Here is a 26,080-nt window from a genome sequence, read left to right as displayed (position 1 = left end):
CATTTCCACATGATGATAATAGCAAACATAGCAAGCGTATCCAGCAGCAGAGAGGTTAACCGAGGACAAAACTTTATTCAGGACTCAATGCAGCTGTGACGGTCACAATGCAGATTGCCTTATTATTATATTATGCTAGAAAACCAGGATGATGAGAACCAATTACGTTACTAGCAGGGTTTTTTTTTTTTTTGCTTTAAAGAGACATTTGAAGGTCTTTAGCAAATATTCCGTACGATGATATTACAAGATCTCACGATAAATAAATCCTATAACACATTCACTTAGCAGGGGATCAATCAACTCTTACAAGATAGGTCAACATGCTAACAAACATCATTTTCACTGTCCTTGGATACGGCAACAGTATTGCCATTCAGCGAAGTAGAAGTCAGTGTCTGGTACCACATGCCGACAAAATAAGTAGATGGAAAAGACCCAAAGACGGAGAAAATGCTAGTAGGTTCCTTAGATGATATGAGAATATATAATGGGGAAAATGTGATCCAAAATAGGCAAAGTATTAGGCCGCATTCAAGACTGCCAAACCGTGGATCCACAAAACACGAGCACCAGCCATGTGCACTCCGGATAGCAGCGACTTCAATGGGTCCACATTCCCACAAAATTCAGTGAAAGATAGGACATTTTCAATCTTTTGTTGTGTGGAGACAAGGACAGGATTTGCAGTCTGCAACACAGGCACAGCAGCCAGTGTGAATGCACCCTCAGGATCACTGCACAAGACCGTATTCGCTTTATGGTCCGCAAATTGCAGATCTGCAAAATACGCACGCGGTCCGTGTTGCATACGCATTTTCTTCTTACTTCAATGGCATTTTGAGGACAAGTATAAGACATGTTATATCTTTTTGCAGAATGGACATGCAGATGCGAAAAGTACGGATGTCTGTTCCGCAAAAGGTTAGACCATGTCTACAAAATGCTGACCACGGACCCATTGAAAACAGTGGGTCCACAAATAAAATGCAGACAGCACACGGACCGCATCCTTATTTTGAAAATTTTACGGACAGGAAAACTGATACGGTCGTGTGCATGGGGCCCTACAGGGTGGCCAAAATAAAAACAAAAAATCCAGAGTATAATTCAGACCATAAAAAAAGTAAAAAATACATGTAAATATGAGACTATCGAGGAGATGTACAAAGAAAACTATGCCAGAATGCCACTGAACAGAGCCCAAAATGTTTGCGACACCTTACAAGCTAAAAGAAGTACAAAAACATGCCAAAATGATAAAAGACATGCCATCTTTTGTTTCAAATTAATGGTGTACATGCCAATTATGGAGTGATGCAAAGAAGGAAAAACATGCTGCAATATAGTAATATACTATAATACGCAAATGCCATTATGATAAAACTTGTACGCTTCCCAGATTACAACACAATTGCTAAATCTTCATATGCATTTAGGATGAAGCAAATGTAATGAAAACAATTATGTATAAGGCACAGAACAGGTCATCAATATTTGATTGGCGGGGGTCCGATACCTGGCACCCCCGCTGGTAATCTGTTTGAAGAGGAGGCGGCGCTCCACGTGGTCGCTGCTTCCTGTTCTTTACCTGGTGTTCTATCAAAAAACCCTACCGCGTAAAAATGCCATCCCCCACGTTACTTCCGGTGAAGCGTTCAGCTGGAGAAGAGGATGTGCGCCTCAAGGCAAGCGCACTACAACCGGCCAGGAATTAAAAATCTCATTCAGGCTGCTTCTACTGTATTTTCTGCAGATTCCACTGAGCAAAATCTGCCACATTTATATGTCATTTGTGGCTGTACACTAAGTGCAATTTGTATATACAATAAATCTCCCCGGTGAGAATTAAAGCCTATTTTCCACAAAAAGGCCTAGGGGTATAGCCAAATGGCATAAGCAAGCGGGAGCTGAGCCACGGCCATCCATGTAGGTATCATATTAACTCATTACAAGCAAATTGTTCAACCATCAGATCTCCTTACCCCTGAGGGCGCACGCGCGGTGTCCATGAGTCCACGCGCGCGCACTGAAGGGTAGGGAGTTCGGATGGTGGTTCGCGGTTCCATTTGCGAGCGATCCCTGGCCGATAGTGCGCTTGCGCACCCGTGGTACTGCGCTTACGCTGAGGCACACACCCCCTTCTCCAGCTGATCGCTTCACCAGAAGTCACGTGGGGTATAGTATTTTCATGGAGTAGGGTTTTTGGATAGAACACCGGCACTTAGGCTCAGAAGTGCAGTGTAATGATGAGCACTTTCTCCATTCGTTTGAATGGAGCAAATACTTGTAATTATACCATATGTAAGCTACTGAGAAAGAAGGTTGAGCACAATGGTGTAGAAAAGGACTCAAACTCTAGCAACACAGTGTGGCCAGCAACCCTTAGCACTGGGGTGAGGGGGTTGAATTTCACCAGGTTTCGCTGTATTCTTAAAGGTAATGTGTCCATGTGTTTGTTTTTTGTTCTGTTTTTACATGGAAAATTTTAAATAACATCAAAAATTCTTAAAAACTATGTTAACCACCAAAACGTGATTTCAACAATAGGTTATTTTCCTCAGGAAGCTTTAGCTTCCAAATAGATGACTAAATTAATTGGCTTCCAATGAAATTAGCCCTAGAGTATGCATGCATGCTTGAGATAGGGAAATTACATTTTGAGCCCAAGGAAATCAGGGATCAATAGGAGTATATTCTGTGTACAACTCTGCAGGCTATGTTGGCTCTAGGTAAAGAACATTTTATAAAGAAATAAACCTTACCGCTGTCTTCGCTTTGGAAAGATCATCGATTTGAAGATGGAGATCCTCCATTTCAACCTCCATAGATTTTCGAGACTTTACTGCAGCTGCGCAAGTAAATTCAGATTCTTCCAGCTGTGTTTAAAATGCAAAATTCAATAAGACGGTTGGACAAAGACTTGGCCTATCAATATTTCCTGCAGATTTGAATTACGGCCTATAGTATAAAAACATATTACAACATTCTATAATATATTCACCTCAGCCAGTGCCAGGCTTGAGGCAATGCACAAAAGGATTTTCATGATGCCATTGACTCAGTTCCTATGGAATTCCTGTAATATCTCTTACGGCTGCATGTATGCATTCTGGCTTGTGTGACAGCAGATACTTGAAGGCAGATTTACAGCAGAATGCGTCATAGCTGGTGAAATATTTTCCCAGAAGTAAATAACATTGCAGCAATCTGAGAATTTATGGTGTGGCAGTACTAGGAGGGAGAAGACCCTCTGGGCCAATCACACTGAACAGGCACTAATCTGCCTTACATTATGGAAGGGCCCCTTGGGGATTTCTCAGAGCCTCAGATAATTGTTTTACCCCTTCAGAGTACACTTGAGCACAAACGAAAGCTTGCAGGCTGTAACACTTATCAAGAAGCTGTCACAGGAGCCATAGTACATTTTCTTATTAAGCACTGAATTTTTTCCCCGAAAAATAATTCTTCTATGATAATAATAAAGGCACTTTTTTAATGGGATAGCAAAATCTTGAAGAGCATTTCCTCCCTGAGATGTCCCCTGCTATTAGGTTTTACGTTCAACCCAGCAGTTTATCTGTTTACGGGAAAATTGGGTGAAGATACAGATGCCTCTAAAGCAAACCTCCATCTTAAGAATAAAAATTCACATTGACTGGGGAACGAACATAGCTCCCTCCATTTCATCTTTTTAGTTGCAGATTCACTAATTCTCAGACTCCTCTTCTGTCATCCAAGATGGTTGCACCTCTTCTTAAGACTGCTTGATTCATACTGTTCATCGGTAGTCCAAGACACCTCCTACTTTTCCAGTCCTGCTCTTGGATTGACCAGCACTGTTCACGTTAGCAGTGGACAATCTTAAGCCAGTAGGAAGTGTTTTGGGCTACCCAATGCCCACTAAGCATCAAGTAGTCTGAGAAGCGGTGCAGCCATCTTTTCTTCAACTAAAGGGTCACTTTAACGCTCCTAATACGGGTTGTCAATCAGTTTTCAGAGAATCCTGAAATCTGCACATTCACTTATCCATTCGTGGGTTGAAATCTATATGTTCTCCCTGTTCTTGTGCAGGTTTCCTCCAGGTACTCTGGTTAACACCAACAAACCAAAAACATATGGCAAGTTTAATTTGTAATTTATGTTGTGAACCTCGATGATGACTGTGAGTGAGGACAATCTCTGGAGAATGGTGGTCTTATGTAAATTAATAAATAAATAAAGAGGTATTTAAACTGGGATCCTCATTCTAGAGACCAGACTGTAATGTGCCGAAGCAGCACTGTAGCTCATGGATTAGACTGTTGCCTTATGGTGATAGGGTCCTGGATTTAAACTAGACCAGCACAACATTTGCATGGAGATCGAAAGGAACATACGCACTTAACTTTCTTATTGGTTAACTTGTCCCAAGTGTGTGTGCGTGTTTGTGTTAGGGTGCTGCCACATGGCATGGCTGTGATGCATTTTGGATGTGGCAAAAAACAGCATAATAAAAACGTATACAGTTTTTGCAATAACATATCTACATTTATGTTGCATTTTCTTCCATAAAAAGGAAGACACAAAGCAGAGTATCAATTTGTAAAAGTGATTGTTTATATGTAATGCCCCATTTTTCTGCACTCCATTGTGGTCACGTTTTCTGCTGTGTTGGTTGCCTATCCTGAGGACATCACACCTACATCTAAGGCATGGCAAGGGGTGTAAGGCTCTGCCCTACAGACACAACATCATTAGTGACCTTGCCTCTGAGGGCAGTGTTAAGCTCATTCTCCTGGACCCTGCAGAGTTTCAAGCAGGCTTGGATCTCTGATGTTCAAGCTGGGAGGTGAAGGAGAGGCAGAGACCTGATGCTACAGACACTCCATGTAAGACTTGGGCTGCAATGTCAGAAATAGCAATTACGTTGGAGGAGTTGAAAGGAACACAGAACGTCATCATCTGATTTATATAATGAATGCTGCTTTATTTTTATTTTTTGTGTGCAACTGTAAAACCTATTTAATGTAAATAAAGTTTTGTTTGATTTGCTTTTTTTTTCTTTGCTGGAAGAAAATGCATTATAAATGCAGATATGATGTTGCAAAAACTGCACATTTTTTTTTTTTTTTTGACATATCAAAATTAAAGCACATCTGACATCTGTGGCTGCACCACAAGAAAGACTGGGAAATTAGAATGGGACTGATGTGAATTTTATCCATCTCTGTAGACTGCTGTGAAATATGTTTGTGCTATATGAGCACTAAAAAAATAATAATCTTAATCACACAATAATAAGATGCATAGCAGCCATTATCTGCAAGATAATCAGTAAGTAAATGCTAACCAAATCAATTCTTATAAAACCTGGAAGAAGTGGCCGCTCAACTCACAGGTCTTGCTAAAAATTTTAACTAGGAGTATTAACGGTTATACATTCAGACCATAAGTACCTGACTCCTTAGTTGCGCAATCTCTCGTTTGCTCGGAGCATTGTTCTTTAAGTGGTCCAGCATGATCTGAGCATCGACAAGCAGAGCTTTTGTTCTCTTTAGGTCCTTTCGCAGGCGTTTCTCAGTTTCAAAGTCACGGTGACTGACCTAGAGCCAGTACAACAGTATGAATTATGATGTTGAAGCCAGGTGCTGGCCTAGTGAAAACTGCTTTAAGCAGTAAGGCTGAGAACATGCACGACTGCCTGTACTGACCTTTAATATTTTTAAACATACCTGTTCGCTAACAGAATTTAATCTGCTTTCCAGGTCTCTCTTCTCTCTCAGGACCTTCTGTTTGTCCTCATATTCCTCTTCTAATTGAACTTCCATCTGCTTCAGCTATTCAGAAGGAAAGAGGACTGATGTTAAAAGAACAATGTCTTCCAATATAGGACACTGATAATCACAACACGTTCAAGTCTGTGCAGAATGAGAATAGGATTTTATTTTACTTTTGTTTTAGGAATGTGTGGCATACCTTCATGTCCACCTCAATCTATATAATGTAAGGAAAGTAAAATCTGATAATTAATAAAAAATAAAATGAAGCTGAGCTGCCATACCAAAGACCGCCTATGGGAAAATGTACTCCCCATATGCCGGGCCCCTCACACTGATTAATTATACATAGCTGGTCTCCGCGCGGCCGCCGCTGGTTCTCCCCATGCGCGGATGAAAACAGCAGCATTGCTGGCTTATACACCTATGTGACCACTGCCTTACAAGCATCACCGCTGAGGTCAGCGAGGTCCCCATAATGTACCTAACATTGCCAACTGTCTGGGATGACCAGAGTGGTGGGGGATTTATCAGGGAAGAAATTGTTTATTTTCTATTTTAAACCATTTCCTTCTTTAGCCTAACTTTTACAATTCTAGAAACCCCTTTAAAGGGGTTGTCCAGGTTCAGAGCTGAACCTGGACATCCCTCCATTTTCACCCCGGCAGCCCCCCTGACATGAGCATCGGAGCAGTTCATGCTCCGATGCTCTCCTTTGCCCTGCGCTAAATCGCGCAGGGCAAAGGCATTTTTCTGAGTTCCGGTGACATACCGGGCTCTCTATGGGGCTGACAGGCAGCCCGGTGACGTCACCGGCACTGATGGGCGGGACTTGGCTCTGCCCTAGCCAGTAAAACGGCTAGGGCAGAGATAAAGCACGCCCCTCAGAGCCGGTGACGTCACCGAACACACTGCTGGGCGGAAGTTACCGCCCGGCAGTGTGTTATTGAAAACACAAGAGCCTGTGCCCTGCGCGATCTAGCGCAGGGCACTGGAGCGCATCGGAGCATGAGATGCTCCGATGCCAGGCTCAGGAGGGCTGCCGGGGTGAAAATAAGGGTATGTCCGGGTTCAGCTCTGAACCCGGACAACCCCTTTAAGGACACAACTGAGAATAGTTATAAAGGATTGTCCCATCTGGACAACGCTTTCCTAAATAAAGACTCCCCATGTGTCCACACTCCACCCTTTTATATGTAATGTAATGCATAGTCGCATCAACCAAAGTGGGAATTGTTTTCTGCTGCAGTTTCTGTTGTGGCTCACAGGAGGAGTTACTGAGGACCATGACGTACATATGCCCCAATTCGAAGAGGGAACCCGCTTAATGTTCCTACTCAAATCCATTTTATTAAAGCTACCCTCCCAGTCAGTTGTAATTCGTAGACCAACAGTGCTACCTTTTTCTGACACGACTGCCGAATCTCCTCCACTTCTTCATCTTTGTTCTCAAGTTCCTTGGAGTGTGACTGCCTGAGCCGTTCCATCTCCATCTCCAAGCGTAATTTTGACTAAAAGGAAAAAAAAATATATATATATATATATATATATATATTTACAAAAAAAATGAACACAACTGAAAATTATTACTCTGTTTGCATCTAAGCAATTTATAATATTTATTGAATATTCTTGGCACAAAATCCCTTTCATTTACTTATTCTTTGGTATGACTTACAGGGGCTGTCCAGGACTTCAATATTCATGCTCAGGATAAGTCATCGATATCTGATTGGTGGTAATCTGATTCTCGGCACCTCCACTAATCAGCTATTTGAAGTGGTTGCTGTGCTTGGGTGTGTGCTGTGGCCCCTTATCTTTCACATGGCCATTGAGCAGTTCGGCCCCATTTAAGTGAGTGGAATTGAGCTGGAATACCAAGCACAACCACTAAACACAGTCTATCAAGCACAGCGCCATACACTGTAAAGGCCACAACGCTCACCTTCAAACAGCTGATGGTTGGGGGGGTGCCTCCCATTTGCATACTGATGACCTACCCTGAGGGAAGGTCAACAATATTTATTTCCTGGATAACGCCCATAAATTGTGGAAGAGAGGTATTGCATTGTTTTTCATGCGTATTGCAAATTAAAATTTAGTTTTGGTGGAGATTTCAATACTCACTCCTCAAACCTTTACCGGTCAGTAGATTCATGCTGCATGAACCACAGGCAGCATGAAATCCATACAGGCTCCCTGGTTGCAATCAGCTATGATTCAGAGAAAACTTAGGCCCTGATTTATCAAGACTGGCGCAGCAGAGCACCTGTGCTGCGGAGGAGACCTACGTCTCGTCATAAATTACATGCCTCCTCACTTACAGTCCATGTGCCAGAATGAAAAATGGAAGCTTTGAGCTGCCGTAGAGTTCAGTCATTATTTACACCAGTTTCTTGTGTATATTGTGCTGGGGTATACGGTCTCGCCCACATTTCATAAACCAGGAGAGGGTAGTGTAAAATGCCAGTTGCAACTATAAAAAAAAAAATAACAAAAATTGCCATGGCATAGAAAACCGGGGTTTGGTGACTTTAAGCTTAAAAAAAAGAAGTGTAGGGGGAATGATGAATTGCCCCCATAAAACAAAGGCAAGAATCAGGAGAAAGGTCATGGGGACAACATCTCTGGCTTTTCCCCATCTGGTTCAGCTTGAAGAGATCTGTCAATGAAGCTGAGTTGGGTGGGGAAAAGATGGCAGGGAGCTGCCCCCAGGACACTACTACATTTTCTCAGCAGCAGCATTTAAGCCGATTGTAACCGGGGAGCTTGTCGAGGTTTCCTGCTGACTCTGGTTTGGGTAGCACAAATCTCCTGACAGTTTCCCTTTAATGAGGATGAGAATAGAAACAGAAATTGGCCTTTTATTGCAGAAAAATCCTCCTGCTTGTCCACATGCTCTGTCTAATAATGCAGCTTAGCCCCAATCAAGTGAAAAAGTTGCAAAAGCAGATTCAGCGCACGGTCAAGCGTGATGTGGCTTCTGGGGGTCACAGGAGCTATAAACCACTGCTGAGCTTAAATCTGGCAGAGCTGAATTCTCAATTCCATGCAGAGTATCCCTCTGTAATTCTAACCCTGATTCAGCATTAGTCTAGGATCTTGTAAAGGTGATGTCACTATACAACACAGTGACAAACAGGAACCCAGAGTTCACTGTGTCTTTGTCTGTAGTGATTGCTGTCAATGCACAAACTTTGCAGCAAATCCTTAGTTGTTCACATGAGAGAGATTTTGGAAGTCAATCCTCTGCAAGCAAGGAAAGAGCCATCAATACAGAGAAGAGCCTGATCTGCAAAATACACCCTGGTGACTGCTTAAGTGGAAAGACTGCCCCGGAGAGGTGCATGTAAAATGCCTGCTCACAGCTCTCGGGCCACATTTTCTGCAAAATAGAAGATATAAGCAACGAAGAGACAGCTCCAAGTGCTGAACATATAGGAACAGAGGCCAGACAGGTTTTCTGATGACCATTCATCTCTCTGGCCCAGTCGCTGACTCTGCAATTGCTCCCTGATGTGAGGACAGCTAATGGCACTTCTTTAGGTTTTACAGCTACCAACAGGAAGATATATAGGTAACGGCCTGAGAACAGCCCAGGGAGGAGACAGAGCAGCGGAGGAACAAGGACATGAATTCTTACCGACTATAGTTCTTTTTATTATTATTATTATTCTAACGGTGACTGGTTGAATGGCCAGGAGTCAGAGCTCCTTACTGTAATGCTTTAACCTAGAAATATGCATTAGCAATTGCAGCTATATTTTTAACATAAGATCCAAATCTTCAACCTACGTGTGTTAGAAGGGTATTTTTTTTCAATTATTCTTATATGTTCTTTGCTTTTAATTATCATTTTAATTACTACCTTTAATTATTACTTGTTTACTGTGCGAGATAGTAAGCTAGATAGCATATACAAAGTCTTATTGTTTTGGTCAGACGACCACCAGGCCACATTGCAGAGGGGTTAACTCACAGGACAAGTGCACTGCACACTGGAAGCATCGCAGGGAGGCCAGAAGGTAAACATTGTTGTGCATTTAACAAAGAACTGCAAGCTCCAATGGAACATCTGTGAGAAAGGATGCCTGTTACTACACCGCTCGTATCACCTTGAGCATCAGCCATGTTGATAGCATGACCCATGGGCGGACTGGCCATAGACCGTACAGTATTATTTTGCGGCGGGCCGATGCCCAGGGCGCCGCCCAAGCCCTCCTCTTGGCCGCAAGGTACATAAACATCTGATGCTCTCAACAGAATGTAGACATTATTTTGTGCTGCACTGTGGTATTTGGTTCTGCTGGGACTGCCTAATTCGGTTGCCCCACTTTCTGTCATTTTGGACCCGCCTACCGCATGGGGCCACTTTCAGGTCTTTTTCCGCCCTGGAATGACCATATGGTTTGTTACAGAGGTCAGAGTGATAGTTTTTACTATGTATGTGATTTGTCTATGTCTATATGAATATTAGTAACATTTTATGTTCAGATTATCTTATTCCTGAATCTCAGAATTCACGGTATGACTGATGGTTAACAGGGTCTTAAATTAAAATAGAGTGTCAGAAGAGAAGAGGAGTTGTACAGCCAAACAAGGCCAGGACTATTGCCCCTATGTTAATATTCAGCTGAAATATTTCCTAAAAATCTCCAAAGATCAATGTTTAAAGGAATATTATACCTAGAAATAATTGGTAACATTAAAACAGGAGAGGCCCTTGCCTCCATTGTTTGTGAGTCTGCAGAATTTGTTAACATGTTGTTAAAACGCACACTCTTGTAGAAACCATGATGATAACACGGGGGGCTATATCTCCTGCTGATCTGTTATATTTTTGGATGGAGACAGACTGAGGGGAAAACTAAACTATAATTTTCTCCTACTACATAGAAGGCAGACGAGGAGACTATTGCTGCAGTCTGCTGTCTTACACCCAGACACAGTCAGGAGGAAGAGGGAGGCATGGGTAAGGTCCTGCGATACATACAGAAGTTTTTTTTATAGGTGTGTCAGTATTAATAGAAACTGAGAAGGAGAAGGTAATCATTGATCAGCTCCTTAGACACACAGAGAAGACTTCCTTACATATTCATGAGCATTAATCTCATTTCCTTCTGGGATTCACATCCCCACCTATCCCTTGGTTGAACTTGATGGACTTATGTCTTTTTTCAACCATATTAACTATGTAACTATGGCTACTTTCACACTAGCGGCAGGACGGATTCAACAGGCTGTTCACCCTGTCGGATCCGTCCTGCCGCTATTTTGCCGTGCCGCCGCTCTGTCCCCATTAACTATAATGGGGACGGGGGCGGAGCTCCAACACAGCACGACAGTGCACGGCAAAAGGTCGCCGGACTAAAAGTACTGCATAAGAACAAAAAGGACCGGCACTCACTGAAGTTGTCTGCAAATCTCTAATTTATTGTCACATAATCCTGTATCCTGTGACGCGTTTCGACACTCGCAGGTGTCTGTCAGCAATCAAAAACACCTGCGAGTGTCGAAACGCGTCACAGGATTATGTGACAATAAAGAGATTTGCAGACGACTTCAGTGAGTGCCGGTCCTTTTTGTTCTTGTTTTGTGGGATGCCAAACCTAGGACGCGAGCACCACAGACTACCTAACCAGAAGTGCCAACCTATTGGACGCTGTATAAAAGTACTGCACGTCCGACTTTTTAGGCCGGCGGCCTCTCACCGCGAACTGCCGTGCTGTGCCGGAGCTCCGGCCCAGTCCCCATTATAGTCAATGGGGACGGAGCGGCGGTCCGGCGAAATAGCAGCAGGACGGATCCGACAGGGTGAACAGCCTGTCAGGTCCGTCCTGCCGCTAGTGTGAAAGTACCCTATGTCATTAATGGGGTTGTTCAACCTCCAAACTAAAGTTAAGGCCCAGAATGTGTTTAAAATAAAGAAACCAACTCAACCTATTCCCTGACACTCCATGGTAACATTTAGAGTCCCAGCCTCTGTGGACCAGAAGTGTGATGGTCAAGTACACTGCTGCAGCCATTCAATGGCCTCAGTGGTGACATATCCCAGAGCAGCACATGACCACTGAGCCTGTGGTCACTTGCCTCTCTGAGAAAAATTCACTGAGGCCAATGAATGGCTGCAGTGCTGCATGTCACCACAGTTCTGGTCCACAGGGGGTCAAGGCCCTCAGCGCTTGGAATGGAGTGTCGGGGAACAGATGAGCTTGTTTCTTTATTTAAAACGATGGGCATTTAAGAAGTTGCTCACATTTAGTGGCCTTTCATCAGATCTCCGAGCGTGGCCAGGTCCCAGCGGTAATAATAAATACATTAACCCCGCTGCAGGGTTCTGGCTCCATCACTGCCAACTCTGCAAGTCCTGGGTCCCTCATGTCAATATCTGGTTTGATGCCAGGTCATGTGACCACTGCAGCCAAGGACTGACCACAGCGTTGATGTGTCACCCATAAGTCATAACAAGAGGTAGAAGGTCACACTAAAGGGCCAGTGGGGGAGCTGCTAGAAGAGGGTTACTAGTTCTAGAACTTCTATAAGAAAACAGTACAGCACTCTCCAATTGATATTGGAATATGCAGTAAATCAAATAACAAGGATACATACATGTATGCGGCTTGAACACGTTGGGACATCTCGGTTTTTCAGGACCTCAATCTCAATGGAGCGTAGGGAAACACTCCCTTTATAGATATCCTCCTGGCTATTGCGATTAAGGTCCCGGAGGACAGAAACGTCCCTACGCGTACAAGGCGCAAACACTTATGTATCCTTGTTATTTGATTTACTACCTATTCATGTGAAGACCTTCTTTGAGTTTGCACTAAATAAAGCGGTTTTTCACTTGGCATAATAATTGGAGAGTGCTGTACCATTTTTTCATCCATGAATCATGTCACCGGGTCATGTGACGTATGGGTGACACATCACTGCAGAGGCCGTTCATTGGAATCCAGCGGCGGTGATGAGTATGGTTACAACTGAGTGTCCGGTGATGCCGTGGGGTCTTTAGAAAAGGTGACTAAAAGGTGAACAACCCTTTTAATTAATGTAGCTTGTGGGTTGGACAACCCCTTTAAAAGATAAATATAAAAACTTTCTTAAACGCTGAAAACTACACTTCAACTTTGCTTTTCTATTGCTTGGGTTGAGCTGACATTGCATTGCTTAGAATTCTGCACTGTGTCTGATCTATTAAAATCCTTTCCAATGTCTCTATTTAAACCCTTATTTCAATCCCTCATCTTTCATGTTAAGCTGAGACTGTTTACACCTTGAAGCACACAATAGTCCAAGAGTCTTAACTAAAAATTACTGTCATGAAAAGAAAAACTTGTGTCGATATCCCGAGAATCAAGAGTTATGTTGTACATCCCTCTGAATCATAGTTAGTCACACTGATACTTTTTCTAAAGTAGATTTTTCAAAACACAAAAGCATAAGCTTACACCTCAATGCAAAAGATCCGCACAACAAAAAAAGAGTGAGAAAACAATGGCTGCATTATGAAGGCAGAAAACAATGGCAGCATTATCAAGGCAGGCGTAGTGTATGAGCTAACATCTTGATCTTTTGATTGGTGTTTTTTTTTTTTACTCATGTGCTTAGCAATCCAAGAATACAAGAATTATAAATGGTACCTTTATTCTGCTGAGGATACAGGGAGGTAATCAGAATTCGTCACCCATGTTCAAGTCTAAACCCTTTTGTTTGGCAACTACAGTACCATGAAGAGAAGCCCCACTTCTATTGCTTTCTGGTCTACAATGTTTCTAATAAGGCCTCTTTCACAAGACCGTCTGTCCCCCGTGGCCATATTGCTGCCCACATACAGCGGGTCCGCAATATACAGGACAGCGGCCATGTGCATTCCGCATCACGGAATGGACAGATCGTAGACCCCATTCAAGTGAATGGGTCAGCGGATCCGCACACAGCACGGGCATCGCACGTTCGTGTGAAAGAGGCCTATGGAATATTAACCAGACTATTCACATTCATTGAGAAAACTTATAGTAATGCAATTGACTAATATATGAAATTAAGTGTAACTGCCATTTTTTGTTAAATGGCAATTGATTATAAACATTTCTTCAATATACTGTATTTATCGATTTAGCATTTTGAATTTAAAAAAACAAAAAAAAAAAACGACAGGCCATGCAAGTATTTATATGTGAAGCAAAGACAAGTCACAAATGCTTGCTAATTCTAGGATTATGTCAGGAAATCATTTGGCAGAACAGATCTGTGAGTTGCATATGTTAAAAAGGTTGTCCCACAAAAAATATTCTACAGTTTTCAAACCAACACCTGGATCTGAATTCTTTTGTAATTCCATGTAATTAAAAAATTTTGCATAGCCACAGAGTTATTCAATAAAATTTTCTGTATGGCAGTTTGTTATTTTTCTTATTTCTTTGTCCTGCTCACTGAGATGGCCGCACATGCTCAGTTTTATCCTTCAACTTCCTCCTGAGCTGTGATAGGGAGATCATGGACACACCCCCCGAGCTGCAGCAGAAAAGACACTCCCCTTGAGCTGCCAGCTTGATATAAATCCAACAGAGCAATGAATGGGAAGATCTCTGGATCCATGTGAGCTACGGGGCTGGTTATAGCTTTGTTAGAAAGAGGTTGTCATGTACTAATATGATTATGATTATTTACATTATCATGAGATAACCCCCTTAATACATTTATTCTTATTACCACAGTCCATAATACTCTGCCACATACTAACAGGGTTAAGTGACACTTCTATATCTCAATATCACAACTAATATAATAGGAAATTGTATTATGGGCAATATCCCCAATTCACATGTTATCCAAACTGAAATCTGTGCAAATGGAAGAGCTCTAGTTTTATGGCAGCCAATAAACTGCGAACAAAGAAAAAACATTGGAGTCTGCCCCAACGAGCTGATCATGCTACAGAGAAATTTCTATCTTCTCTTTTCTCTATTAACAGACTATATGGATTCCTGAAGAGCATTTTAGGCCATAGGTGTGCATTAAAAATTTATATCATCAATATCAGATTAGCAGGGGTCCCACAGACAGCACCCCCGCCCATCAGTTGTTTGAAGAGGCCGCAGTGCTCCAGTGAGAACTGCAGACTCCTTGCAGCTTACCAAACACAGCCCTGTCCATTCCCTTGAATTGAACTCCTTATAGTTGAATGGGGGCAGGAACCAGATGAAACAACTTTTTTAGCATGGCCTAAATTTATTGAAAAAGGCATACTACTCCCCGATCCCACTGTATGATCCGCAGCCAGTGATTGGCTGCAGAGGTACCAAATCCCTTTGTCAGGATATTATCTTGCAGCAGGAAGTAGACAACTTTCCTGCTGACCCTGAAGTTAACTTCTGTCAGTGAGCCGTGCACAGTACTGAATAGCAAAGTGTTCCTCACTCACTGCACTGTCCTCACTGCTTCCCTCATGCTGGCCATAAATATTTTATATATGTTTGGAATATACTGCCCTGTCTAAGGCTACTTTCACACTCGCATTTTGGCTTTCCGTTTGTGAGATCCGTTCAGGGCTCTCACAGGCGGTCCAAAACGGATCAGTTTGCATTCTAAAGCTTTCTGAATGGAAAAGAATCCGCTCAGAATGCATCAGTTTGCACTGGGAAGCGCGCCAGCCATACAGATTGTATGGAGATAGTTGGGGAGCGCTCCAGGCATACAGATCGTACGGACACTGTCAGCACTCACTGACAATACTGAATGCATTATGGCCCGCTTTAGGGGATATATGAGGCAGGCAGTGAGGGCAGGGCAGGACAGCGCAGTGAGTGAGGAACATCATTGCCATTCAGTAATGTGCCGAATGGTGAAGTGACAGCTCACTGCCAAAAGTTAACTTCAGGGTCAGTTTTTTTTTTTTTTTTTTTTTTTTACTAAAAATGCAAAATCAATAAAGAATATTGAAATGTTTATTATCAATTTCCCTACACATTTATCAAAAAGAAAATGGCAGTTACACTTTAACCAATAACCCCATGGATATTAGGAGAAAGGCTGCCGTATCCTGCACTACTGTTTGTAGTGTATATATCATATAATCTCTAGTAATCATATTGCCCTCTACCCCTATGCACATCATTCATAGCGATGATGAAGTTTCAAAAATATTGAATGCACAATGTATAAAGGGTGACTATTCATGAGTCTGAATTCACATGCACAAGTGGCATTCGCATGTACAGAACCAGTCCAACCACATTCAATCAATAGATATCAGAGATTGCTGGGTACATGCTTATCATTTGTGTGCCAAGAAACGGATAAAGCGGATCTCCAATATTTTTTTAAATTAGACAGGGAGTATTGTAAAATATATTAAAAAAAAAAAGCCATTTAAATGTCCATGCTGCTGACCAGTTCACCGCTGCTCCAACCTCCATTGGGCCTGCAGTGGATACGTGCCATCCATCGATCACGTGATGCTGAAGCCAATTATTGGCATTAGTGGTGATGTGCCGTTCACGCAAACTCTACTATTGAGCTTGGTGATTGGCTGCAGCAGTCACGTGAACTAAGAACAAGATGTCATTACTACACCTCCCGCGGGGATCAGAGAGCAAAATCTTGGAGTAGTTGTGCAAGAGCACTGGGACATTTAAGAAGTGAGCGAGATTTTTTATTTTTATTTAAAAAAATATTGGATAATCCTTTTAAAGGTCTTCTCATATCTATCAAGTTACATCTTTGGACGTACCTGCTCCAGCATCTGAATGCTTCCTGCTTGCTCATCAAGTTCTTCTTCTTGGTCTTTGACTTTCGCTTCCAAATCTCGGAGCTGTTTCTTAACTTTTGCAAGAGAAGCCTCATCCTTGGACTCCTGAGAGGAGACATCCTGAAGTTCTACCTCCAGCTGATCAACCTTATGTGTGAGGACTAAAATCTCAGAGTCTTTCTCCTGATAAAGAAAAACAAAATCACAGAGATACGTCAAACAGGGAGCATTTAAAATATTTGATTTGTGTAGGGTTATAAACCAAGTAGCTTTCAAACATATTGAATGATGACCGGAGACACGTGAAAGCAAAGCACATTGCAAAACTGATGCAGTTAATATTGGAAAAAATTCCAGGATTATGTCAGGAAATCATTTTGCAGAAGAGATCTGCGAGTTGCATATACATTTACGGTAACTGAATGCTATAGGCTCATAAACATCACATAGTCATATTCTTCTTACCACATTCCATAATACACTGCCACATACTAACAGGGTGAGGTAAAGTGACACTTCAATATCTGTGTCACCTCAACTAATATAATAGGGAATTGTATTATGTGCAATATCTCTAAATTACATCCAAACTGAAACCTGTGCAAGTGGGAGAGCTCAGCAGAACACAGGTACTTTATGGCAGCCGACATACTGCGAACAAAAAAAATAGGGGGCTTATGGTCCGGGGTAGCGGAATCCATAATTAAATTCTTAGATAACCCGAACCTTGTATGCCGAAATTAAAACACAAGTTCACTCAACACTACCTATTCGTTTTTTCTTTATTATTATTAGTGGAGGCAGAAGCCAGGAGGAACAACTTTTGCAGCATGGTCCCATGCCATGACCGCAGCCAGTAATTGGTTGCAGAGGTCCCATCTTCCTGTGTCAGGATATAATCTTGCAGCAGGAAGTAGAGAACAGGGGGATCTAGGCAGTGACAGCATGGGAGTGGCAGGGATCAGTGAAGTGAGTAGGCCTTTTTTATTATATTTTTTTTTATTTACTTAGACCATGTTAAGCCATTTTAAAGAATTATTTTTCCCCAGGAGAACCCCTTTAACCACAGACTAGTATTTTCTAATTAGTATTTTGACTTAAAGGGGTTCTACCATTTGTTTTAACTGATGATCTAACTATAGATAATCAGCATCTGATTGGCGGGGGTCCGAGGATAGATCATCAGTTAAAACAAACTGCAGAACCCCTTTAAAGAAAACAAGTCACCTCTGCTGACATGTCTGTTTTAGTAGCTACTTGCATTCTTCATGTTATAACAATTCTGGAGCATCTATTCTTGTGACTCCATGAAGCGCCATTTCTTTATTATTCCTGCTAGAGGTTATGAATGAATTCCAAGCAGTTTGCTGCAAAAGTCCATAGGGGTGTAACCCGTTTGGGGGAGGGGGAATCCCTGCACAGTCTGACACTGACCAAATTGTTTGGGTCGGGTCAGAATGCACAGGCACACACCCCCAACTGGTAACATCTTCAAGTCAGGAGGTTATACGTTTTCCTGACTTACCTCCAGCTGCTGTCGTAAGCTGAACACCTCAGAAGTGAGAATGTCCTTTTCTCGGCTCAGCTTTTCTTTCAGTACCTTCTCCCTTTGCGCCTCATCTTGTGCCTGTGCCAGCTCAGTGTCGAACCTGAAATAAAGATCATGGTTAAAAACATATTTCCACAGATTTGAACAGACATGTCTGCACAGAGAGACTTCTGCACGGGTCATTAAACACTAGGGAGAGTTTGCAGAGGACCTCCTTGAGACCAGGTGAAAATAAACTTAGCCCAAGAACATGGGTAATAAATATATCAGATTTTTTATTTTTTTGGCTGTGAAGTTCAGAACAATACATGAGAAATGGATTAAAAACTCCAAATCACTGTTTTTTCCCCACTGTTAATACTGTATAACAAATATATTCCTAAAAGTCACTAGGCTGGGTGCCCAGCCCTTCTCTAATAGTCATGATTACAACCAACTTTTACTAATCAATCTTAGGCCTCATGCACACGACCGTTGTGTGCATCCGTGGCCGTTGTGCCGTTTTCCGTTTTTTTTCACGGACCTATTGACTTTCAATGGGTCCGTGGAAAAATCGGAAAATGCACCGTTTGGCAGCCGCATCCGTGAGCCGTGTTTCCTGGCCGTGAAAAAAATATGACCTGTCCTATTTTTTTCACGGCCAACGGTACACGGGCCCATTCAAGTCAATGGGTCCGTGAAAGAACACGGATGCACACAAGATTGGCATCCGTGGCCGTAGGTTTTAGTTTCATACAGACGGATCCGAAGATCCGTCTGCATAAAAGCTTTTTCAGAGCTGAGTTTTCACTTCGTGAAAACTCAGATCCGACAGTATATTCTAACACAGAGGCGTTCCCATGGTGATGGGACGCTTCTAGTTAGAATACACTACAAACTGTGTACAAGACTGCCCCCTGCTGCCTGGCAGCACCCGATCTCTTACAGGGGGATATGATAGTACAATTAACCCCATCAGGTGCGGCACCTGAAGGGGTTAATTGTACTATCATATCCCCCTGTAAGAGATCAGGGCTGCCAGGCAGCAGGGGGCAGACCCCCCCCCCCCCCCTCCCCTGTTAACTCGTTGGTGGCCAGTGTGCGCACCCCCCTCCCTCCCTCCCTCTATTGTTTTAATACATTGGGGCCAGTGTGCGCACCCCCCCAACCCCCCCCCTCCCTCCCTCTATTGAAATAATAGCATTGGGGCCAGTGTGCGCCCCCCCCCCGATCATCGGTGGCAGCGGAGTAGAAGATTTTCATACTTACCTGGCTGCTGGCTGCTGCGATGTCTGCGTCCGGCCGGGAGATCCTCCTACTGGTAAGTGACAGCAATGCGCCGCACAGACCTGTCACTTACCAGTAGGAGGAGCTCCCGGCCGGACACAGAGATCGCAGCAGCCAGGTAAGTATGAATCTTCTACTCCGCTGCCACCGATGATCGGGGGGGGGGGGGGGGGGGGGGGTTGGCGCACACTGGCCCCAATGCTATTATTACAATAGAGGGAGGGAGGGGGGGGTTGCGGGCGCGCGCACACTGGCCCCAATGCTATTATTACAATAGAGGGAGGGAGGGGGGGGGTTGCGGGGGCGCGCACACTGGCCCCAATGCTATTATTACAATAGAGGGAGGGAGGGGGGGGGTGGGGTTGGGGGGGCGCGCACACTGGCCCCAATGCTATTATTACAATAGAGGGAGGGAGGGAGGGGGGTGCGCACACTGGCCACCAACGAGTTAACAACAGGGGAGGGGGGGCCCACTGGCCACCAATGAGTTAAAAACAGGGGGGGGGGGGGGGTCTGCCCCCTGCTGCCTGGCAGCACCTGCCAGGCAGCAGGGGACAGTCATGTACACAGTTTTTTTTGTATATTCTAACCTGAAGCGTCTCCATCACCATGGGAACGCCTCTGTGTTAGAATATACTGTCGGAAATGAGTTTCACGATGTAGCTCATATCCGACAGTATATTCTAACATAGAGGCGTTCCCATGGTGATGGGGACGCTACAAGTTAAAATATACCATCGGATTGGAGAAAACTCCAATCCGATGGTATAACAGAACTCCAGACTTTACATTGAAAGTCAATGGGGACGGATCCGTTTGAAATGGCACCATATTGTGTCAACATCAAACGGATCCGTCCCCATTGACTTGCATTGTAATTCAGGACGGATCCGTTTGGCTCCGCACGGCCAGGCGGACACCAAAATGACTTTTTTTCATGTCCGTGGATCCTCCAAAAATCAAGGAAGACCCACGGACGGAAAAACGGTCACGGATCACGGACCAACGGAACCCCGTTTTGCGGACCGTGAAAAAAACGTCCGTGTGCATGAGGCCTTAAAAGTATATATCAGTCTCTGAAAAAGTATGTTCAATCTGTAGCATATCCACGGGATAGGTTATTATAAATGTTCGATAGGTGCAGGTCTCACCTCTGACACCTTCCACTATCTCAAGAACTGCAGAGCGTTATAGTGAAAGGAGAGCAGGAAACAAAAGAGCAGCTCTCTCCATTCACTGCTATGAGAATTCCAAAAGTAGCTCAGTAAGGCCCCTTTCACATGGGTGAGTATTCTGCACGGATGCGATGCGCGAGTTGAACGCATTGCACACGCACTGAATACTGACCCATTCATTTCTATGGGGCTGTTCACATGAGCGGTGATTTTCACGCATCACTTGTGCATTGCGTGAAAAACGTAGCATGCTCTATATTGTGCGTTTTCACGTAACGCAGGCCCCATAGAAATGAATGGGGTTGCGTGAAAATCGCAAGCAAGTGCGGATGCAGTGAGATTTTCACGCACGGTTGCTAGGAGACGATCGGGATGGAGACCCGATCATTATTATTTTCCCTTAAAACATGGTTATAAGGGAAAATAATAGCATTCTGAATACAGGATGCATTGTAAAATAGTGCTGGAGGGGTTAAAAAAAAAAAATATTATAATAATAATATAACTCGCCTTAATCCACTTGATCGCGCAGCCGGCATCTCCTTCTGTCTTCATCTTAGCTGTGTGCACTAACAGGACCTGTGGTGACGTCACTCCGGTCATCACATGGTCCATCACATGATCCATCACCATGGTAAAAGATCATGTGATGACCGGAGTGACGTCACCGCAGGTCCTGTTACTGCACACGGCTAAGGGCTCTTTCACACTTGCGTTTTTCTCTTCCGGCATAGAGTTCCGTCATCGGGGCTCTATGCCGGAAGAATCCTGATCAGTTTTATCCTAATGCATTCTGAATGGAGTGAAATCCGTTCAGGATGTCTTCAGTTCCGGAACGGAATGTTTTTTGGCCGGAGAAAATACCGCAGAATGCTGCGCTTTTTGCTCCGGCCAAAAATCCTGAAGACTTGCCGCCCATTGAAAGGCATTGAGGCCTTAAGCTAAACGTCGTTTCGGCGCATTGCCGGATACAACATTTAGCTTTTTCTGAATGGTTACCATGGCTGCCGGGACGCTAAAGTCCTGGCAGCCATGGTAAAGTGTAGTGGGGAGCAGCATACTTGCCATACGTGCGGCTCCCGGGGCGCTCCAGAGTGACGTCAGGACGCCCCAAGCGCATGGATCACGTGATCGCATGGCACGTCATCCATGCGCATGGGGCGCTCTGACGTAATTCTGGAGCGCCCCGGGAGCCGCACGGACTGTAAGTATGCCGCTCCCCCGCTCCTACTATGGCAACCAGGACTTTAATAGCGTCCTGGCTGCCATAGTAACACTGAAAGCATTTTGAAGACGGATCCGTCACTTGCGTTTTTCCGGATCCGGCGTGTAATTTCGGCAAGAGGAGTACACGCCGGATCCGGACAACGCAAGTGTGAAAGAGGCCTTAGATGAAGACAGAAGGAGATGCCGGCTGCGCGATCAAGTGGATTATGGTGAGTTAAATCATTTTTTATTTTTTTTAACCCCTCCAGTGCTATTTTACTATGCATTCTGTATTCAGAATGCTATTATTTTCCTTTATAACCATGTTATAAGGGAAAATAATACAATCTACAGAACACCGATCCCAAGCCCGAACTTCTGTGAAGAAGTTCGGGTACAAAACATGCACGATTTTTCTCAATGTTTTGCACTCGCGCGGAAAAATCGCGCATGTTCCCGCAACGCACCCGCACCTTTTCCCGCAACGCCCGTATGAAACCAGCCTAAGTGCAGTGGAGTCCTGTTCTTGAGATAGGAAAGGGTTCCAGAGGTAAAACTTGCACCTATCTTGTGGATAAGCCATAAATGTCCAGATGCTAATACCCCTTTAAAACAACTGTATGCCAATATAGCAGTGAGTAATGTCCAATTAAAGGGGTTTTCTAGGACATTTATACTGATGCCCTATTCTCTGCATAAGTCATCAGTATCTTATCGGTGGGGGGTCCAACATCCGGGTCTCCGCTGATCAGCTGTTTTAGAAGGCACTGGCGCTAGCAGTAGTGCTGCTGCCTCTTGCAGCTTTGCCTAGACCATGTGACGTGACGTTTCTTGTTCACATGGCCTGGGCGCAGCTCAGCCCCATTGAGGGTAATGGGGCTGAGCTGCGATTCAAAGCACAGCCGCTGTACAATGTAGGGAGCTGTTTAAAGGCTGTGGTGCTACAGCGAGCCTTCTCAAAGAGCTGATGGAGGGGTTCCCAGGTGTCAGACCCCCTCTTATCAGATGCTTATGACCTATCCAGAGGAAAACCCCCTTAATATCACTACCACTATAAATTGCTGTAAATTATACAAATACACCGTCTGGAGTTTTGTGAATGTAAAGGTATGCTGCAGATTTTCAAACAGCAGCATGCCTATTATGTTGCAGATTTGTTGGAGTTCACCCTGAGCAGAACAAAACCAAGGCATCTGAAATGCAGAAAAATGGGGATAATGGAAAAGGTTTTCTACATTGTTCTGTAAAAGTAAGAGACAAACACTATTGTGTACAGAGCCACAGGCACTTTTACTTCGCTCACAAACTTTTCGCTTTGCCAGTTTTTTTTTTCTTTTTGAGTCTGTCGATATGGAACTAAGTTTTAACAACTAAAAGTTTCAAGCAAAAGAATTACCGTACTAATTATGTGGATAGCACAAATTACTAATTAGCTTAAAGGGTCATCAAGCCCAAAATGTTTAACGTGCACATACACTATTACCCACTAACACTCAAAGACGGAGGTCACGAGCCTATATCTTTCTACCAGGGAGGCTGGCGTCCACAGCCTTTTATGATTGCGTTTACTGGAGCTTGTACACAATGACCACAACTACTGATGCTCTAAAGTACAAATAGACCATGTAATTGCATTAAGAAAACTTTTAAACAAGTGTCTTAATGTCCGTAACCTCTTCTTGTCTATGTTATTCTAGCGTCGGTCATCCGTTTCCTTGCCTCTTTTTAACTCAGATCCCAATAAGCTGGGGTCTACAAAATTGAGTATGCTGCCTAATTCCTACAAGATAAAGTGCCCACTAGAGGTAAGAATACACATTAGTAACGTCACTGAAATGGCTTATATCCTCTAAATCAGAGGTGCACAACATTTTCTGGGTGGGGGCCACATTGTCAAACTAAACGAACGTCAAAGGCCAAAAATAAAATTTAAAGGGGCATTAACAACTGAAATACTTTAGTTATATACTGTATGTTCAATATGCCATATCATTAATGTCTAGTTACAGTTCCAGGATTCCTATCCAATAGGAGAATACATCAAAAATACATTTGAGCAGCCACAAGACAGACATGCAGATAGTTGGGGGCCGAATGGTATCAAGGGATGCATGTGGCCCCTGGGCTGCAGGTTGTGCACCCCTGCTCTAAATAAATCATTATAAAGTGAAGAAGTCATGAAAGATGCCAAAACTCGTTTGTCACGACAACTTAATTGATATTGTGATTCAATTCTTGGAAAAAAAATAAGGAAGGTGCCAGTTCACAGCTCTAGACTAAAATCTCTGAAGTCTGGCGGGAGTGCGCTGATCGCATGCTCTGTACAGGAATGCAGATCGCCAGGCACATCTTACTGATGTGTATGGCAAAATGGACTGACAAAAAAAAAAAAAAGTTATAGCTGTTACGGCTAGGAATGAGAGAAGGGTCATGGTTTGTTTGTATGGGGCCCTAAAAATCCTGATGACAAATCAGATGTGTTGACTGGTAGAGGTCCAGGTGTTGAGATCCCCAAAAGGTAACTAAAATTAAGGTAAAGTAGTGCTCATTTCTGCTGTCCTCAGAAAGCAAAGCAAGCAGTCCGGATGATCAGAATGAATGTGTCACAGTGCCGATCTGAGTACTTCTGCCCTTTCTTTCTAAAATGATAGTTACACTTTAAATGTGCTGCAGGGCAAATGATCACTTGTCATCAACTTTGACAGACTGCAGAAGATTGCTGGGGGGCCTCTGTGATCAGTAAATCATAGGGGAAACTTCTAACAAAAAAAATATATATAAAAATTGTCCAAAACAGACAAACCTTGTAAAATAAATATGCCCACCCCCTCTCTTTCCAACCAGTATTCTTACCTCATTCATTCTTCCCTACCCGTCCCCTTCCCTTCCTCTTCATCCCACCCCTCCTCCACCCCTCTCCCCCATACTCCCACATGACTCCATTTGTAATCATCGCTTGATTTGTACCAATGTCATTATTACTTAATTACGTGATAAAATTCAATAAAAACTTCATGTTTCAAAAAAAAAAAAAAAAAAAAAATATGTACAGTCAAAAGCATTGATGATGTAAATAATGGATTATGCGGTATGCATGAATTGCCATAAATGACACATCAAAGAGACTGCACAAGTCAAATGTTGTGCAATAATGAACCACACTTCATAGATAAATACATATTACTTAGCTGGTTAACAGAGAAACGGCTTTCAAAATCTCTGAATATGAGTAGCGAACCATGGAGAACTTATCACTGACCTTCGCTGCTTCTTCTCTAGTTCATGATTGCGTCCCTGGTGCCCTTCTAAGTGGAGCTTGGTGTCTTGTAGCTCAGCCGTCAGCCTCTGGCACTTCTTTTTCAGCTGCTGCAGCGTTCTCTGTGACTCGTCATTATCCGCCTGCAGATCTGTAAGCTAAACGTAGAAAAGTTTTATGCGCACAAGTGGACAGCTTGTAGAATGGCTAGAAATATCTTGACCCTGAGGTGAAGGCCCTGAGATGAACCTGGATAGGGCCCTGACTCTGTAATATAAACTAAATCCATACTGCAATCTACCCAGATGACAATCAGAGCTGTGAAACAGATATCTGTTTAGAGCAGTTGTCAATTCCCTTCCTCCACTTGATATGATCTCAGTTATGGTTGCCGAAAGGCATTATCGTTCCAAAACTGAGGAAAGTCAAAAGCAGAAAAATGTTCATTGTGCTCCTGTCTAAACAATGTTCTATAACAGGCACTGAAGAAGACATTGATGTGCAGTGAAACCAAGACAATGCTAGACATGCAGCACACATGTCCATAGACAAATGTGTTGTGTTCTCCACCATACAGTGGGGCAACTCTGCAGTGTAAAAAAAACGGAAACCAGACTTACTCTGCGTTCCAGCTGCCTCTTGCTCTGCTGCTCCACTTCCAGCTTATCCTCAAACTCCTGCTGCATCCGCTTCTTTGTGAAGTCAATCTCACGTATAGATCGCTCATACTTCAGCCGCCATTCTCCTCCTGCAAGGAAAGGAGACAAAGGGGAGACAATGAAACATATTTTTTCTGATTTAGAAAGGAATCACACTGGAGATAAGATAGTGGGAAGAGCGTACAAGGTGACTGACTCCTACCGAAACTAATATATAGCGCTGCATGCATGAGCCATGGCTGAGATATGATTCTGTCCTGTGAGGAAAGCCTTTTCCAAAGACAGATGTGGGAAAGGCGTCCATGTTTTTACAGACTGGATGAAGACAGACTTGTCTGCATCTCCAGACGACTAAAGCGAAAAATGCAGAACGTCTACACTTACAGGCCCAATGAGATGCATAAACAAAAGGATACATTTCCACATGGCAGGTACTTCTAGGAAAGGCCTTGCTTAT

General features: G+C 43.4%; 1 protein-coding gene across 21 annotated transcripts in view; it reads right to left on the bottom strand.

The window, feature by feature from the left end:
• MYO18A (myosin XVIIIA) overlaps positions 1-26,080 on the bottom strand; it is a 314,632-nt gene that overhangs the window by 43,838 nt on the left and 244,714 nt on the right. For all 21 annotated transcript variants that reach the window (XM_044283668.1, XM_044283669.1, XM_044283670.1 and 18 more), the window contains 8 exons: positions 25,585-25,712; positions 24,968-25,122; positions 18,038-18,161; positions 16,495-16,695; positions 7,160-7,270; positions 5,715-5,819; positions 5,439-5,585; positions 2,766-2,879 (listed from right to left, as the gene is read on the bottom strand). In XM_044283668.1, coding sequence (XP_044139603.1) covers positions 2,766-2,879; positions 5,439-5,585; positions 5,715-5,819; positions 7,160-7,270; positions 16,495-16,695; positions 18,038-18,161; positions 24,968-25,122; positions 25,585-25,712 — 1,085 coding nt within the window. The remainder of the gene's footprint in view (positions 1-2,765; positions 2,880-5,438; positions 5,586-5,714; positions 5,820-7,159; positions 7,271-16,494; positions 16,696-18,037; positions 18,162-24,967; positions 25,123-25,584; positions 25,713-26,080) is intronic.

Source organism: Bufo gargarizans, chromosome 3 (assembly GCF_014858855.1).
Source record: "Bufo gargarizans isolate SCDJY-AF-19 chromosome 3, ASM1485885v1, whole genome shotgun sequence".
Taxonomy (NCBI): Eukaryota; Metazoa; Chordata; class Amphibia; order Anura; family Bufonidae; genus Bufo; species Bufo gargarizans.
This window is presented reverse-complemented; position numbering and strand designations above follow the sequence as displayed.